General features: G+C 46.7%; 1 protein-coding gene across 1 annotated transcript; it reads left to right on the forward strand.

Moving 5' to 3' along the window:
• Positions 1–9,571: 9,571 nt before the first annotated feature.
• On the forward strand, positions 9,572–13,718 carry myct1a (myc target 1a). The gene is made up of 2 exons (XM_088325308.1): positions 9,572–10,027; positions 12,055–13,718. Exons 1-2 carry the CDS (start codon positions 9,973–9,975, stop codon positions 12,567–12,569), a joined length of 570 nt encoding a protein of 189 aa, XP_088181434.1. The 5' UTR covers positions 9,572–9,972; the 3' UTR covers positions 12,570–13,718.
• The last annotated feature ends 12 nt before the right edge of the window (positions 13,719–13,730 follow it).

A 13,730-nucleotide genomic window follows, 5' to 3' on the forward strand; every position in this document is an offset into this window, starting at 1 on the left:
TCCTTTTAAAATACTAGCAGGGCTAAGTCGAGTTTTTTCCTCATTTATTTTAAAATTATTTGTGCAGGGGGCGTTTTGTATGGTCAATATTGAGATTATGTCACGGTTGCCATGGCGCCCAATTGGCCCCGGCCGCGTGGCGCCAGCTCCAGCTCGTTGAAGGATTGGCTTCCCGCCTATTTAAGCTCAGTGCTCTCACTCAACCTTTGACAGTCCGTCAACGAACCTCTGCCCCGCAAGACGTGGGTTTCGACTCGATCCTGTTTCCTGTTGGTATTTCCTGTCCGGTATTGTTCTCGTTGTCCTGTTTGATATCGGTTTCCAGTTTCGTTCCCGTCTAAGCTCAGTGCTCTCACTCAACCTTTGTCAGTCCGTCAACGAACCTCTGCCCCGCAAGACGTGGGTTTCGACTCGATCCTGTTTCCTGTTGGTATTTCCTGTCCGGTATTGTTCTCGTTGTCCTGTTTGATATCGGTTTCCAGTTTCGTTCCCGTCTAGTTTGTCCTGTTTAATTTTGATATCCTGTTTTGATATCATTCCTGTCCGTCCCGTTGTTTAATATCGGTTTCCAGTTTTGTTCCAATCTAGTTTGTCCCGTTTAATTTCAATATCCTGTTTTGATATCAATCCTGTCTGTCCCGACCTTTCCGGTATCCACCCCATCTGTCCAATATCTGCAATTGGTATCGATCTCGTCGGCCTCTGGCTTCCTATCTTTCCATGCCAGACGGCTGCCTAACGTGCATAACTCCCCATTTCCCGTAATATAAAAGGCTTGTGTGAGAAACGTCACGCGTTTGGGTCCTGATCCTGTTCTGGTTCATGACAATAAAGTTAAAAGCCAAATTTTTATCCATCCATTATCAGCACCGCTTTTCCTAAGTAGGGTCATTTTTTATTTTTTTTTTATTTTATTTTTTTAAGCTAACTAAAAGGGAAACACATTAATATGTTACCTTTTTACACCAAATGTGTCAAATTTGACCCCTTAAAACTGCCGGAAAATGCACAAAACGCACAAATACAAAATGATGACAAATGACATTCAGTTTCTCCCTTGTCATCTTGACGTATTTGCCTGGAGGTTGCAATCCTCTGCAGTGGGACTATAGCGTCCCTCATTCCAATGCAGCCTGGCTCAGGGTGACCTCTCGTGTTGCTAGCCCCCCAGGAGTGAGCAGATGCATCATAGTAGAAAAAAACTTGCCACTGCAGCAGAGAGAAAGAAAAAAAATGACAAAAATCAAACAAGGGTCATGGCGAGGAGTTCTATTACCTCCCCTTGGCACACCAAATCATCCAGCTGTTTGCGCATCCAAAAAAAAAAGCGCAGCTAAGAATAATCCCCAATCCTGCATACTCAGCAAGTTTATTGGAAAGTTGTGTGATGAAGTTGACTCGATGCCAAAGAGACTGATGCTGGTCACATTGGAATACATTTCATAATTTGTTAAATGATTGTGGAGCTTTTCAGAAAATGAAAGAAAAAAAGCTTTATTGATTTGGCATGATAAAATCAAATGATCAATTTAATATTGATTGATTAATTAATTGATTGTCATTTTTGATTTTTACCTCTGTTCAGTGACAGAACTGGAGGAGTAGTGGAACTGAGCAAGCGTGTGGATAAAAGAGTACTCGGTTGGTTTGGACACATGGAGGATGGATGAGGAGCGAATATAAATGGAAGGAGACCAAGAAGAAGGCCCCGATTGACGTGGATGGATGGTGTTATGAGTGCACTGCAGGAAAAAGGTCTAAATCTAGTGGAAGCTAGAGCTATTGTTGGTGATAGGAATGAGTGGAGAGGTGTTCCAAAAAAAATAGTGGGATGTTTAGACGTGTTCTAAGGGATGGGCAAGGGTACCTGTATGATGCGGCAGGGGTAAACTGTCATGATTACAGATTTGGATCACCTGTGCCCGCTCATTTGGCGTCAGCCGCTGTGGGCTATCTGATTGGCTCCCTGTCCCTTTTTAATCCCAGTCCTGTCACTCTCTGGTTGTCAGTCCGTCTGCAAACCTCTGTTGTTACAAAGCAAGCCTTTTTGACCCTGACTCCCTCCTGTCTCGTTTTTGCACCCGGTTTTCCACCTGTCCGTTCCCGTTTGTCTCTGGCTACGACCTCTTTTGATCCCGACCACGTCTGCTCTCCCGTACCAGCTTATAACCCGTTTTTGATCCCGACCACGTTTTTGCTCTCCTGTCCCGGCTATCGACCTGTTTTTCCGTCCCTGACACCGCCATCTGCCGCTACGGAAGATCCACTTCTGTATTCGGATCACGATCAGATTGCAAGAGCGTCTTGCTTCCCGCGTCCAGCGAGCACCGGATCGCGGGCGCTGCCCTTCCTCTTTCTGTTCAATAAACTTGTGGTTAACACTACGCATTTGGGTCCTGATTCCGTTCTGGTTGTGACATAAACCAGTGAAAGCTGTCGAGCCCTGCTGAGCAGAAGAGTGTGTTGTGTCACCCTGACCCGAGTGACATGGCCGCTTTCTCGTGTCCCGTTTCATCTGGAGGGACGTAAGCATGACCAACTTGGGTGCCGAGGTGCTTAACTTGTTTGGGGATTTGGGCATTTTGGTTGGACAATCTCCAAAAATGTTTGTGTGTGTTTTTTGCTACTTTTTCCCTTTTTTATTTTCTTTGGTTTTGTGTTTGTCTTGCTGTCGGTCACCCCTCTTGAGGGATATGACCAGGGTAGATAGATAGATACACCTCTGTTCATCAAAGACAAGGTTGAAATGAATATAAAATCAACATCTTGGATAAACAGTTTAGAAGACAAAAGGGGAAAAAAGGCCAGAAAAAGTTATCTTGGTCCCGTCCTCTTGACAGTCCAAACACTTTTCACATTAATCAAATCATGTAACCAGTTACTATAACGAGATATTATACGTCACTTGAATTTCATCTTATCGTCATTCAAAGAAAAATCAAATGAAAACTTTATATGAAGATAGATAATAACTCTTGGATTAAAATTTCTCATCGCATCTTTTAATTTAACATAATAACACAGAATCGGACTGAGAAAATAAAAGGTTATGTGTATGGTTTTGTTTTTCATTGGTGATGTCACGGTTACCATGGCGCCCAATTGGCACCAGCTGCGGCTCGTGGACAGATTGGCTTCCCATCTATTTAAGTTCAGTGCTCTCACTCAACCTTTGTCAGTCCGTCAACGAACCTCTGCCCCGCAAGACATGGGTTTTGACTCGGTCCTGTTTCCTGTTGGTATTTCCTGTACGGTATTGTTCCTGTTTATTTTGACCTGTTAAATATCGGTTTCCAGTTTCGTTCCCGTCTAGTTTTCCTGGTTAATTTTGATATCCTGTTTCATTATCAATCCTGTCCGTCCCGTCCTGTATGGTATCGAACCCATCTGTCCTATATCTGCTCGGGCAATTGGTATCAATCTCGTCAGGCTCTGGCTTCTTATCATTCCACACCAGACTGCTACCTAATGTGCATGACTCCCCATTTCCTGTCAAATAAAAGGCTTGAGTGAGAAACGTCACGCATTTGGGTCCTGGTCCTGTTCTGGTTCATGACAGGTGAGATATTCTTGCAGGATACTTTTCGCTTTTCACTTTTTGATCTTTCCATCTTTTATGTGATATTTTTTACATTTGATTTATGATTTTAATGATGTTTTACAGATTGGAGTTCAACATCACTGATGAAATATTAGAATATTTTATTTCATATCCAACATATGTATGTCACGTGAAGGTATGCATCTCCAAAATTAAAAAAAAAAAAAATGTTCCCCAAAAATGGACTATCTGAGCTTTTTTTTTTCAGAAAAGCAACAATAGTTTGAATATTAATAAATATATTTTTAAAAGTGTTTTTTGAATAGTTCTTTAAAATATTATTGAAAGACTATTTCAATAATGAGCAAAAATTTACCACCCCCTGTTGGATAAAAGCAGAGCTACACCTTTAACTTTTAACTCACAAATAATCAGCGTTTGTAATTCATGGAATAAAAATGGATCCATCCATTTTATTCGACCAACTTTCGATATTGATCTTACATTCGTAAAATATGGTGCATTAAAGCTTGCGTGCACACGCACACACAACGAAGACTGTTTTAGCTCTATCTAGTGTTGACAATTTGTCTTGCATGGAACCACAAAGTTTGAGGAAAGACTAACGGGACCCAGGAGGGTGGTCTTGCTCCGTATATAAATTTTTTTGGTTTTTGTTGTTTTACCTCATCTGCAAAATAGATGATAAATGTCAGTCTCACACGACACCATTTACTTGCTGACATTAAGGATTATTTATTGAGCAAGTCTCATTAAGTCGCGTGTGAGATCTCTTTAACATTTAAATACAAAATAACATTGCCATCAATTGGTACTTTTCAAGAATCATTTAACAAAACACAACAACTGTACCTTTCAAAACAACACACTTTGTATTTTATGGTTTCAAAATATACAAGTGAACATCACAGTTCACTTTAAAATCAGTCCAGCATAACATAGCATACCTCACTCAAGGCCCTATTTGTTGTTTATGCTAACAGACGACTCGTACGATTTCACTTTTTATGAACTTTACAGACATCACAAACAATCTTTACAAACATATTTTCACATATTATTAACCTCACAGCAAGTGTGTTACCAGTATATACATCTCACCTGTTAATGAGATGATAAATGTCAGTCTCACACGACACAATTTACTTGTTGACATTAAGAATTATTTATTGAGCAAATCTCATTAAATCACGTGAGGTCCCGTGAGACTTGGTCCAAGCACACTTCTCTAATCCGTGAGACTTTGCCATCTAGTGGTGATATACTGGTACTTCACTTACTCTTTCTGCTTTACAAAACTCAATCCATTTAAAATACTAATACACTTCCCCTAACAGTCAAATACGGATTAAACAACATAAAAATCCCAAAATATAACATTTTAACTAGTAGGCAACCCTTGTTGCGCCACAGGAACCCTCACTGTAGATTTAAATTCATTGATGATTTCGGACTGGCCAAGATTATTCTCCAGAGTACGGTCCAAGGAGGCAGGAGGAGAGAAAGACCAAAAAAGGACTGGACTGACAACATCAAGGAATAGAATGGTGCCACCAAAGTACAGGCCAGGAACCGCCAACAGTGGAGAAAGCTGTCCAGAGTTGCGTGCTCATTTGTGTCACGACGACCCAGGGGGTTATGGGATCTGTGAACCGCGATGATGTTGGTATGTATTAAAAAACTCAGATTTTATATTTCTGAGGCATGAAGGATTTTATACATTTGACTATAAAGTATTTTATACGATTGAATACAATTTGCATTTATTGAGTTTAATGCAAGATATTCACTGACTGTTTTTCTTCAAGGTACATTAGAAGGTTAGGCTGTGTGGAATGCAGCAGACGTATTTCTAATAACAGAATTCCTGTGAGTGCTGACAGAGAAGGCCAGACGCACAAGGACAGACATCGCGAGGCCCAGGGGGGGTTCCCTGGCACGCCCATGGGAGGAGCCGGCACACCAGCTTCCAAAAAAAAACGTGGGCCGAGAGAAGAAAGCAGGAGATCGAGAGAGGAGGCTTGACAGAGACTCGAGTGACACTAATTCGGCTAATTCGGCCATATTCGATGGAATTCGCTTAGTTAAATTCATCCGTCCATCCATTATCTGCACCGCTTATCCTCAGTAGGGTCGCAGGGGTGCTGGAGCCCATCCCAGTTATCTCTGGGCAGTGGGCAGGGGATACCCTGAACTGGTTGCCAGCCAGTCGCAGGGCAAATAGGGACAGACAATAAGCTCGTTCATTCACACCTAGAGACAATTTGGACCGACCAATTAACCTGACCCCCTCGGATGGGTCTGGCCTTGATGCGGCGAGGGGGCTTGCGTGTTCCAGTGACCCTGGAGAGCGATACCGTCGGGAGCTTGCTCCTGGTAGGGTCACCCATGGCGGGCCGGTCTCCGGGGTAGGTTCCAGACAAAGACCCCAGCGTGTCGGTACGCTGTGAGGTGGCAGCCCCACCAACCGACTATCCTGCGGAGGGCTAACAACTCACCCAGGAGAAACACACTTTGTTACGAAACTGACCAGAGAAAGAAGCCGGACTGACCAACACGGTAACGGACCCCAGCCTGCCCCCGACCAACGAGTACGGATCGATCTTCGTCATAAGACCCGTGTCGCCACCTGGAATGTCCAGACACTCCTTTGCCCCGGAGCTGCCACCCTGCTGTCCCGAGAGCTCTGTCGCTATAACATCACCATGGCAGGGCTCTGTGAAGTACGATGGCAAGGCAATGGTGAAACAACAGCTGGCAACCATTGCTACATCTGGAGTGGCCCCGAGAGTCGGACCGGCCTTTACGGTGTGGCTCTTGCCATTCCAAAAGCCCTCCGGAGGTCCCTAATCAGCTGGACACCAATAAGCGACAGACTACTGTCTGCTCGATTCCTCCACCATCACGGCAAGATGACAGTGATCGTCGCCTACGCCCCCACCGATGTCGCTGATGAGGATGCGAAGGACGCGTTCTTTGACCAACTCCACCAGGCTGTCAACCAAGCCCCACCACACGACGTCACCATCATCCTCACTGATGCCAACGCCACTCTATCCAGCAATGATCGGTCCCCCGGCTCACCTGTCGGCACCACCTTCGTTGACAGCACAACAAACGACAATGGCAACCGCCTCCTCCTCCTCTGCCACCAAAACAACCTTTGTGTTGCTGACACCTGGTTTCCCCGGAAATGCATCCATCACTGGACGTGGTACAGCCCAGATGGCAGAACCAGGAAGGCATTGGACCACATCCTGATATCACGACGCTGGAAGTCGTTTGTAACCAACTGCCGGGTGTTCAGAGGAGCACAGCTTGGCAACACAGACCATCGTCTGCTGGTGGCCCAGCTCAAGCTAAAGCTCCGAGCCAACCAGCACAAGACTCTGCCTCGCCCCGACTCCTCCCGACTCAGCGACCCCAACATCGCCAGAGACTTCAGTTGCTCCATCCGCCGCTCTCTTGATACCCTGGCTCCTGACAAGCTGACAGACTGGGCGGCCTTCAAGGAAAGTGTCCTCCAGTCTGCTCACAATGTCCTCGGACGCCCGCGATCCTCCCCGAGAAATCCCTGGATATCAGAGAGGACACTAAACATCATAGACCAGCGGCGTGAGGCCCGACTCCGAGGCGACCTCACAGAGTATCGGAGACTGAATCGCCTGCGCAATGTGGCCATTGCTGAAGATAGGGAGAGGTTTTGGCAGGCAGAAGCCCAACAGCTTGAGTCCGCGGCCAACAACAACAACATGAGCCGCGTATTCAGTCTACTACGCCAAGCCCGTAGCGGCCCACACATAAAGACAGCCCTGGTAAAGGACTCAGACGGCAACCTCATCATGACAGAAGCCAACTGCCTCGAGCGCTGGAAGGAGCACTTTAGCCTCCTCTTGCAGCACAGCACCATCCCGGCTGATCCCACCCTCCTAGGGGCTGCGAGCACAGCACCTCCTAACGACACCTGCTGCACAGACCCTGTAACACCCGAGGAAGTGAGAGCTGCTCTGAAGAAGCTGAACACCAAGAAAGCCCCCGGCATCTGTGCCATTACCGGCGAGATGCTCAAGGCCGGCGGTGATGGCATGGTGGAGTGGCTAACCCGCCTATTCAACCAGGTGTGGGAATCGGAGCAGCTGCCCACCGACTGGACCAGAGGAGTCATCTTGCCCTTCTGGAAATGCAAGGGCGACAGGCTTGTCTGTGGAAACCACAGAGGCATAACCTTACTCTCCATCCCGGGCAAGGTCTTTACCAGGATCTTGCTCAGCCGTGCCCTTCCAGCAATCAGAAGCTGCCGCCGTCCCCAGCAGGCTGGCTTTATGCCCAACCGCTCCACAACGGACCACATCTCTGCCGTCCGTTTGCTGATAGAAAAGACCCGTGAATTCCGTAAAGATCGCCATCTGTATATCGGATTCATTGATCTGAAGGCCGCCTTTGACACCGTCTGCCACTCTTCACTGTGGAACATCCTCCAAGCTCTCAGAGCACCACCCAAGATCATAGCCCTGTTCAAGCTGCTCTACAGCAACACAGAGAGCTGTGTCCGTATCAACGGCATTGACTCCGACTGGTTTGCTATCTCCAGCGGCGTTCGCCAAGGCTGTGTGGCTGCTCCCGACCTTTTTAGTTGCATCATCGACCATCTGATGTTCAGGGTTAGTGAGCGCATCCCCGGAGTGTCTTTCGGCAACTACCACCTGACTGACCTGGAGTATGCTGACGACACCATCATTCTCAGCACTTCCTACAGCCAGCTGAGAGACGCTCTGGGCATTTACAGCGAAGAGGCAGCGCGCCTTGGCCTGCAAGTGAGTTGGACGAAAACCAAGTTCATGTATGTCGGTGATGGACCAGATCCACCTCCCATCCAAATTGGTGGCGACATCGTAGAGCCTGTCAAGAGCTTTGTATATCTGGGGTCCATGGTGACAGACAATGGGGACCTAAAACCAGAGATTCTCCGCAGAAGAGCCCTGGCAGCATCTGCTCTGCAGTCTCTCTGGAAACCACTCCGGCGGCACCAGACCATCGCACGCAAGACGAAGCTCCGCATTTACAACCTCGCCGTACTCCCTATCCTGCTTTATGGCTCAGAAACATGGCCCCTGAACGACACCCTGGCCACAAGAATCGATGGTTTTGATAGCAGGGCTCTCAGAACCATCGAGAACATCAGGTGGCCCCAGCGAGTCTCCAATAAAGAGCTCAGAGCCCGCACGTGCCAGCCCCAAGCATCTTCCTTGGTCGCACAACGCCGCACCCGCTGGTTTGGCCATGTCCTTCGTCTACCACCAGACCATCCGACACGAGCCATTCTCCAGTTTGACCCAAAGGCCGCAGGCTGGAGACGACCACGAGGGAAACCCCGCATTCGATGGCTCGACGTCGTTGCGGGCGACCTCCAACAACACGGAGTTGCCGTAGAGGATGCAGAACAGCTGGCACAAGACCGCCAGCATTGGAAAAACCTGGTTCATCTGGTCGGCTCAACGCACAGGGACGGGACCCCCCGACCTTCGCTGGAGCAATAAGTAAGTAAGTAAGTAAGTAATTAACCTGAAGTGCATGTTTTTGGAATGTGGGAGGAAACCCACGCAAGCACGGGGAGAACATGCAAACTGCTTACAGGAAGGCCCGTAGCTGGATTTGAACCCATGACCTCCGAACTGTGCTACGCACGCCGTGCCGCCCACTTAGTTAAATTGTTTAAGAAATTAAATCTGCCCCCGTGTGGAAATGCCGGTCTCTTGTCCATCTTTTCCATCAAGAAACGAGTGCGCATTGTTAGGTGAATGTAGGTTGTGTTTGGTTAACGGTGTCAGATAACTAAATTGAACAATTTAGTAAACAGAACAGGCAGGATCACAAAAATGTTTTCCTTTGGTCTGCCCCGATACATTTCAGGTGTCAAGGATTATTGCTGACGCCGCCGGTATCGAGCATGATTTAAAACGCACTCGCGCCTGCGGCCTTCCACGTCAGTTTATCATCCCAAATGTTGTTACTGGCTGCGACGGGCCAGACGACCACGAACCTGGCGAACAGTCCGGAAAATACCAAATAGGGGAAATTTCAATCGAGCAGCAGTGAGTGTTCGGTGACACTTATCAAGCTGGAGGAAAGAACGGCAACGGAAGAAGAAAAGAACTACTCCCTCTGCCCAACGCCGGGATCTCTGTCCGGCAGAGATAAGCCTCTCGTGGAGCTCGGTCCAGGAAATGTGACTTTTTTTTTCCACGCGTCCATAAACAACTTCAACCGCGGTTCGGCGAGCACCTCTGGGAGGAGGAGAGACCAGCAGGAAAGAAGGTCTGCAGAAAGAGAGGAAAATCCATTAGTGTGCGGAAGAAGACAAACGGAGAAGGACGAGAGGGTTTTGGAGTTTTCGGACCGCTGATGTAGACATGGCTGAGAATAATACGAATCTTTTTATGGAAGTTTTTCATTCGTTTGATGCTGGTGAGTGTTCCCGATTTTCTTGACTTATATTGTGGAAGAATTAGTAAGGAATAAAAGGACTAAATAAATTGTCAGCAAAGAAGAAAATAGAGGGTAAAAGAAGCTTCTCTTAATGATATATGGTAAACGTCAGCTTTAATCAAAATCTGAAATTCTGAAGAACAGAAGTCTTGTGGACCAAAACACAACTTTTGAGTAAGTTCCTTACAAAGAACTTAAAGTGACAGTGTGTAAAAATTCACCTCTTGATGCTGTTGTAGCTAAGAATGGAGCTGAAGCATGTGCATTTGAAAAAGACATAATAAGGAAGCCAGAACGGATCTCTCATCAGCTGCACCGCTTATCCTCAGTAGGGTCGCGGGGGTGCTGGAGCCCGTCCCAGCAATCATCGGGCATTGGGCAGGGGAACCCTGACCTGGTTGCCAGCCAGTCGCAGGGCACACGGGGACAGACAAATCACTCGCTCATTCACACCTAGGGACAATTTGGACCGGCCAATCCACCTGAAATGCATGTCTTTGGAATGTGGGAGGAAACCGGAGTGCCCGGAGGAAACCCACGCAAGCACAGGGAGAACATACAAACTCCGCACAGTAAGGCCGGGAGCTGGATTAGAACTCACGCAGGAGGTTCCCACGACCTCAGAACTGTGCCGCACCCGCGCTAGCCACTGCGCCGCCGTGCTGCCCCGCCCCAGAACGGATACTTGTCGGAAACATTCCGAATCCTACTTCTGTCATTTCTTGCGTGAGAAAGGATTCATTTCAGGCAGCATAGGACATAAACGCTTGTGTTAAACCCCATAAACTGTCAGGACCGGAACGGAGACAGGACCCACTTGTGTTGCGTTTCTCACAAGTTTTATTGGAAGAAAGAGAAGGGGTTGCACCCTCGATCCCGTGATTGCTGAACGCGGGAAGCGGGTCGCTCTGAACGCGGAAGTGGATCTTCCGTGGTGAGCAATGGCAGGGTCGGGAACGGAAAAACAGGTCAGTAGTAGGACAGGAGAGCAAAAACGTGGTCTGAAGCGAGTCGTAAGCCAGGAAAGGCGGGGACAAAAAGCGGTCGAAAGCCGGGACGGGAGAGTAGGCGTGGTCAGGATAAAAAATAATAGAAGCCGGGGGACAGACGGGAGCAAAAAACGGGACAGGTGAGAGTCAGGGTCGAAAAAGGCTTGCCTAGTGTTAACTGAGGTTCGCAGACGAACTGACAAAACGGGACAGACAGGAGTGGGTGCAATTACTGATCGAGAGCCAATCAGAGTCCGAGGCAGTTGACGCCAAAGGAGCGGGCGCAGCTGAGTCACATCAGTAATCATGACACAAACGACAACAAAAGATAAAGTAAGCTGGATACACCCGGAGCGGCTGAAAAGAGCCAATAGTTGGACTTGGTCAGAGCAAGTGTTACAGGCTAACTGGAGTTGCTAAGGAGAGAAGCTATTAAAAAGAAAGGGCAGTGACACTAAAGGATGAAGCAAGCTTTATGAACACGGTGTCGCTAACTATAAAATAGTGGGGAATCATTGCCTGCAGCCATGGGGCTTACATGAGTGGTTAGAAAAGGAAACAGTGGAACAAAAGGTAGAAAAATGGCCGAATGATGGGACTCTGACCATCATATGCATAGCTCAGCTGTTGAAAGTAAGTGGCTGTTAAGTGCTAAAAGCACCACTAGGACAATCGAATTTCGCAAAATCCTCATTCCGGCTTCCATAGAAGAGAGATGGCAGCTAATCATTTGAACTTTCGAGGCTGTCTCAAGTTTTGTAATATTGTTTTAAATTTCTAAACTTAAAGTTCATGTTCAAGTTTTTGCTAATTATTCAAATCAATAGTGTTCCCTTAACCACTAGGGTCGTAGTGGCACCATTTCCTGTTGTGTGTCTTGGGCAAGTACAGCCTGGTGGCACCCATCCCTTCGTGTGCTTTACTTCAATGAAATATGTGCACGCCACTAGTCACAATGTCACTTTAAATAAAATATGTCAGCTTCTTCAAAGGCCATATCGGTCTCTTCTTTTCCAGTCCCCCTGATCATAGCTTTCAGCGTTTCGGTGGCAGTTGGTCTCCTTTTGGGTGCCCTGGTCTACGTGTTTCTCACCTGGTTTTCCCGGCGTAGAGCAGGTTCTGCCCGCATCTCAAACCGACGCCAACCTCGCACCTCTCCTCGAAGCCACCCGGGATTCAACCGGAGCAGCAGCAACCACGACCGGCGGAGTAACAACAGCCTGGTCAGCGCCGCTTTCACTTTCCACCGCCAAACCTCAAGCCCGGACCCCCTGGACCCCTTGGGACACAAGTCCAGTTTCAGGGCGTCAACCTTTCACCCTCTCCTCCACTGCAGCCAGATCGCCAGGGAGGCGGAGGCGGGGAGCCAGGCATCGCTGCCTCCAACACCCATATTGATGACATCCGTCGGGTCGGTTCGAGCCCAAAGACCCCACTCGTTTTGGGGGGACAGTGTTAGGGGGTTCCAAGCTACACATTGCCCGCCTCCTGCCTATGAGAGCATCAGGGCCTATGAGGAGACCCATACCTAGGACAAAAGGGACAGTAAAAAACATGCTGATCTTAAAAACTTTTTGGTGGGATGATCACGAATCACTTTGTGGAAGAGACTATGCAAGCAAAATTGTGATTATGGTTCTATAAAAGACGATTCTAACTTATGGTTTATTGTAAAAACATGATATATGGTGAGCTATAGTTTAATAGATGCATTAAATTTAAATAAGTGACAGTTGTAAATCCAAATGGGAGTTGTGAGGTGAAAAGAACATTGCCGTAACATCGCTGCCCAGAGTGAAGATCGAGAGAAGGGACTCTTCTAGTATATTCGGGCAAAAAAGAGGGATCGAATGTGTCTGCCATTTTCTTTAACAGAGAGACAATGAGTCAGTTGACTATCTGCACAAGAACTAATAATGAAATCTCCTTCCAACTTACTTGAGCTGAATCAACAAAGTCTTCTTTCATTTCCAGCCACTGTGTCTGCTTTCCATCTGGACAGGGATGGGTAGGGTTACTTTAACTTGATAACTTTCAATTACATTTGGAATACTCCAATACCAAATATGCTAATAAAAGACAAAAGAAACTAAATATGAATAAAATGATGACTCACAACACGTGGTAAGCTTTCGCTCCTGGCTTTGATCTCTTTGATCTCCGGCAAAACTAACATAAAATGCGACAGAAACAAAATGAAAATAAATCCAAACAGCTTGCCAACATCATTTTTGCCATTCCACGTATTCCGTTACTCCCCAAGCCTGCACAAAATTTAGTAATTTTATTCATATTTAGTTTCTTTTGTCTTTTATTAGCATATTTGGTATTGGAGTCATCCAAAAGTAATTGAAAGTAATCAAGTTAAAGTAACCCTACCCAACCCTGACAATGAGTCAGTTGACTCTCTGCACAAGAACTAATAATAAAATCTCCTTCCAACTTACTTGAGCTGAATCAACCAAGTCTTCTTCCATTTCCAGCCACTGTGTCTGCTTTCCATCCGGAGGACATTGGACTTTTGCTATGCCTTACTTTACATTGCAATGACAAGAAAGACAGTGTGATGGTAAATATTTTGGGGAAAAAAAGCTGGAAGTTGTATGAAATACATATTTCAGGACATTATTTTAATGTATGCTCTACAACACAGAAAAATACATGTAATTATGATTTTCAAAAATAAAAAATGC

Source organism: Urocampus carinirostris, chromosome 20 (genome assembly GCF_059441175.1).
Source record: "Urocampus carinirostris isolate Australia breed hairy pipefish chromosome 20, RoL_Ucar_1.0, whole genome shotgun sequence".
Taxonomy (NCBI): domain Eukaryota; kingdom Metazoa; phylum Chordata; class Actinopteri; order Syngnathiformes; family Syngnathidae; genus Urocampus; species Urocampus carinirostris.

What these genes read in the sequence shown, in the direction of transcription:
- myct1a (XM_088325308.1), top strand. Translation starts at nt 9,973, where the DNA reads ATGGCTGAGAATAATACGAATCTTTTTATGGAAGTTTTTCATTCGTTT. An exon ending in TTTTCATTCGTTTGATGCTG is followed by an intron (nt 10,028 to 12,054) that starts GTGAGTGTTCCC and finishes CTTCTTTTCCAG; the next exon opens with TCCCCCTGATCATAGCTTTC.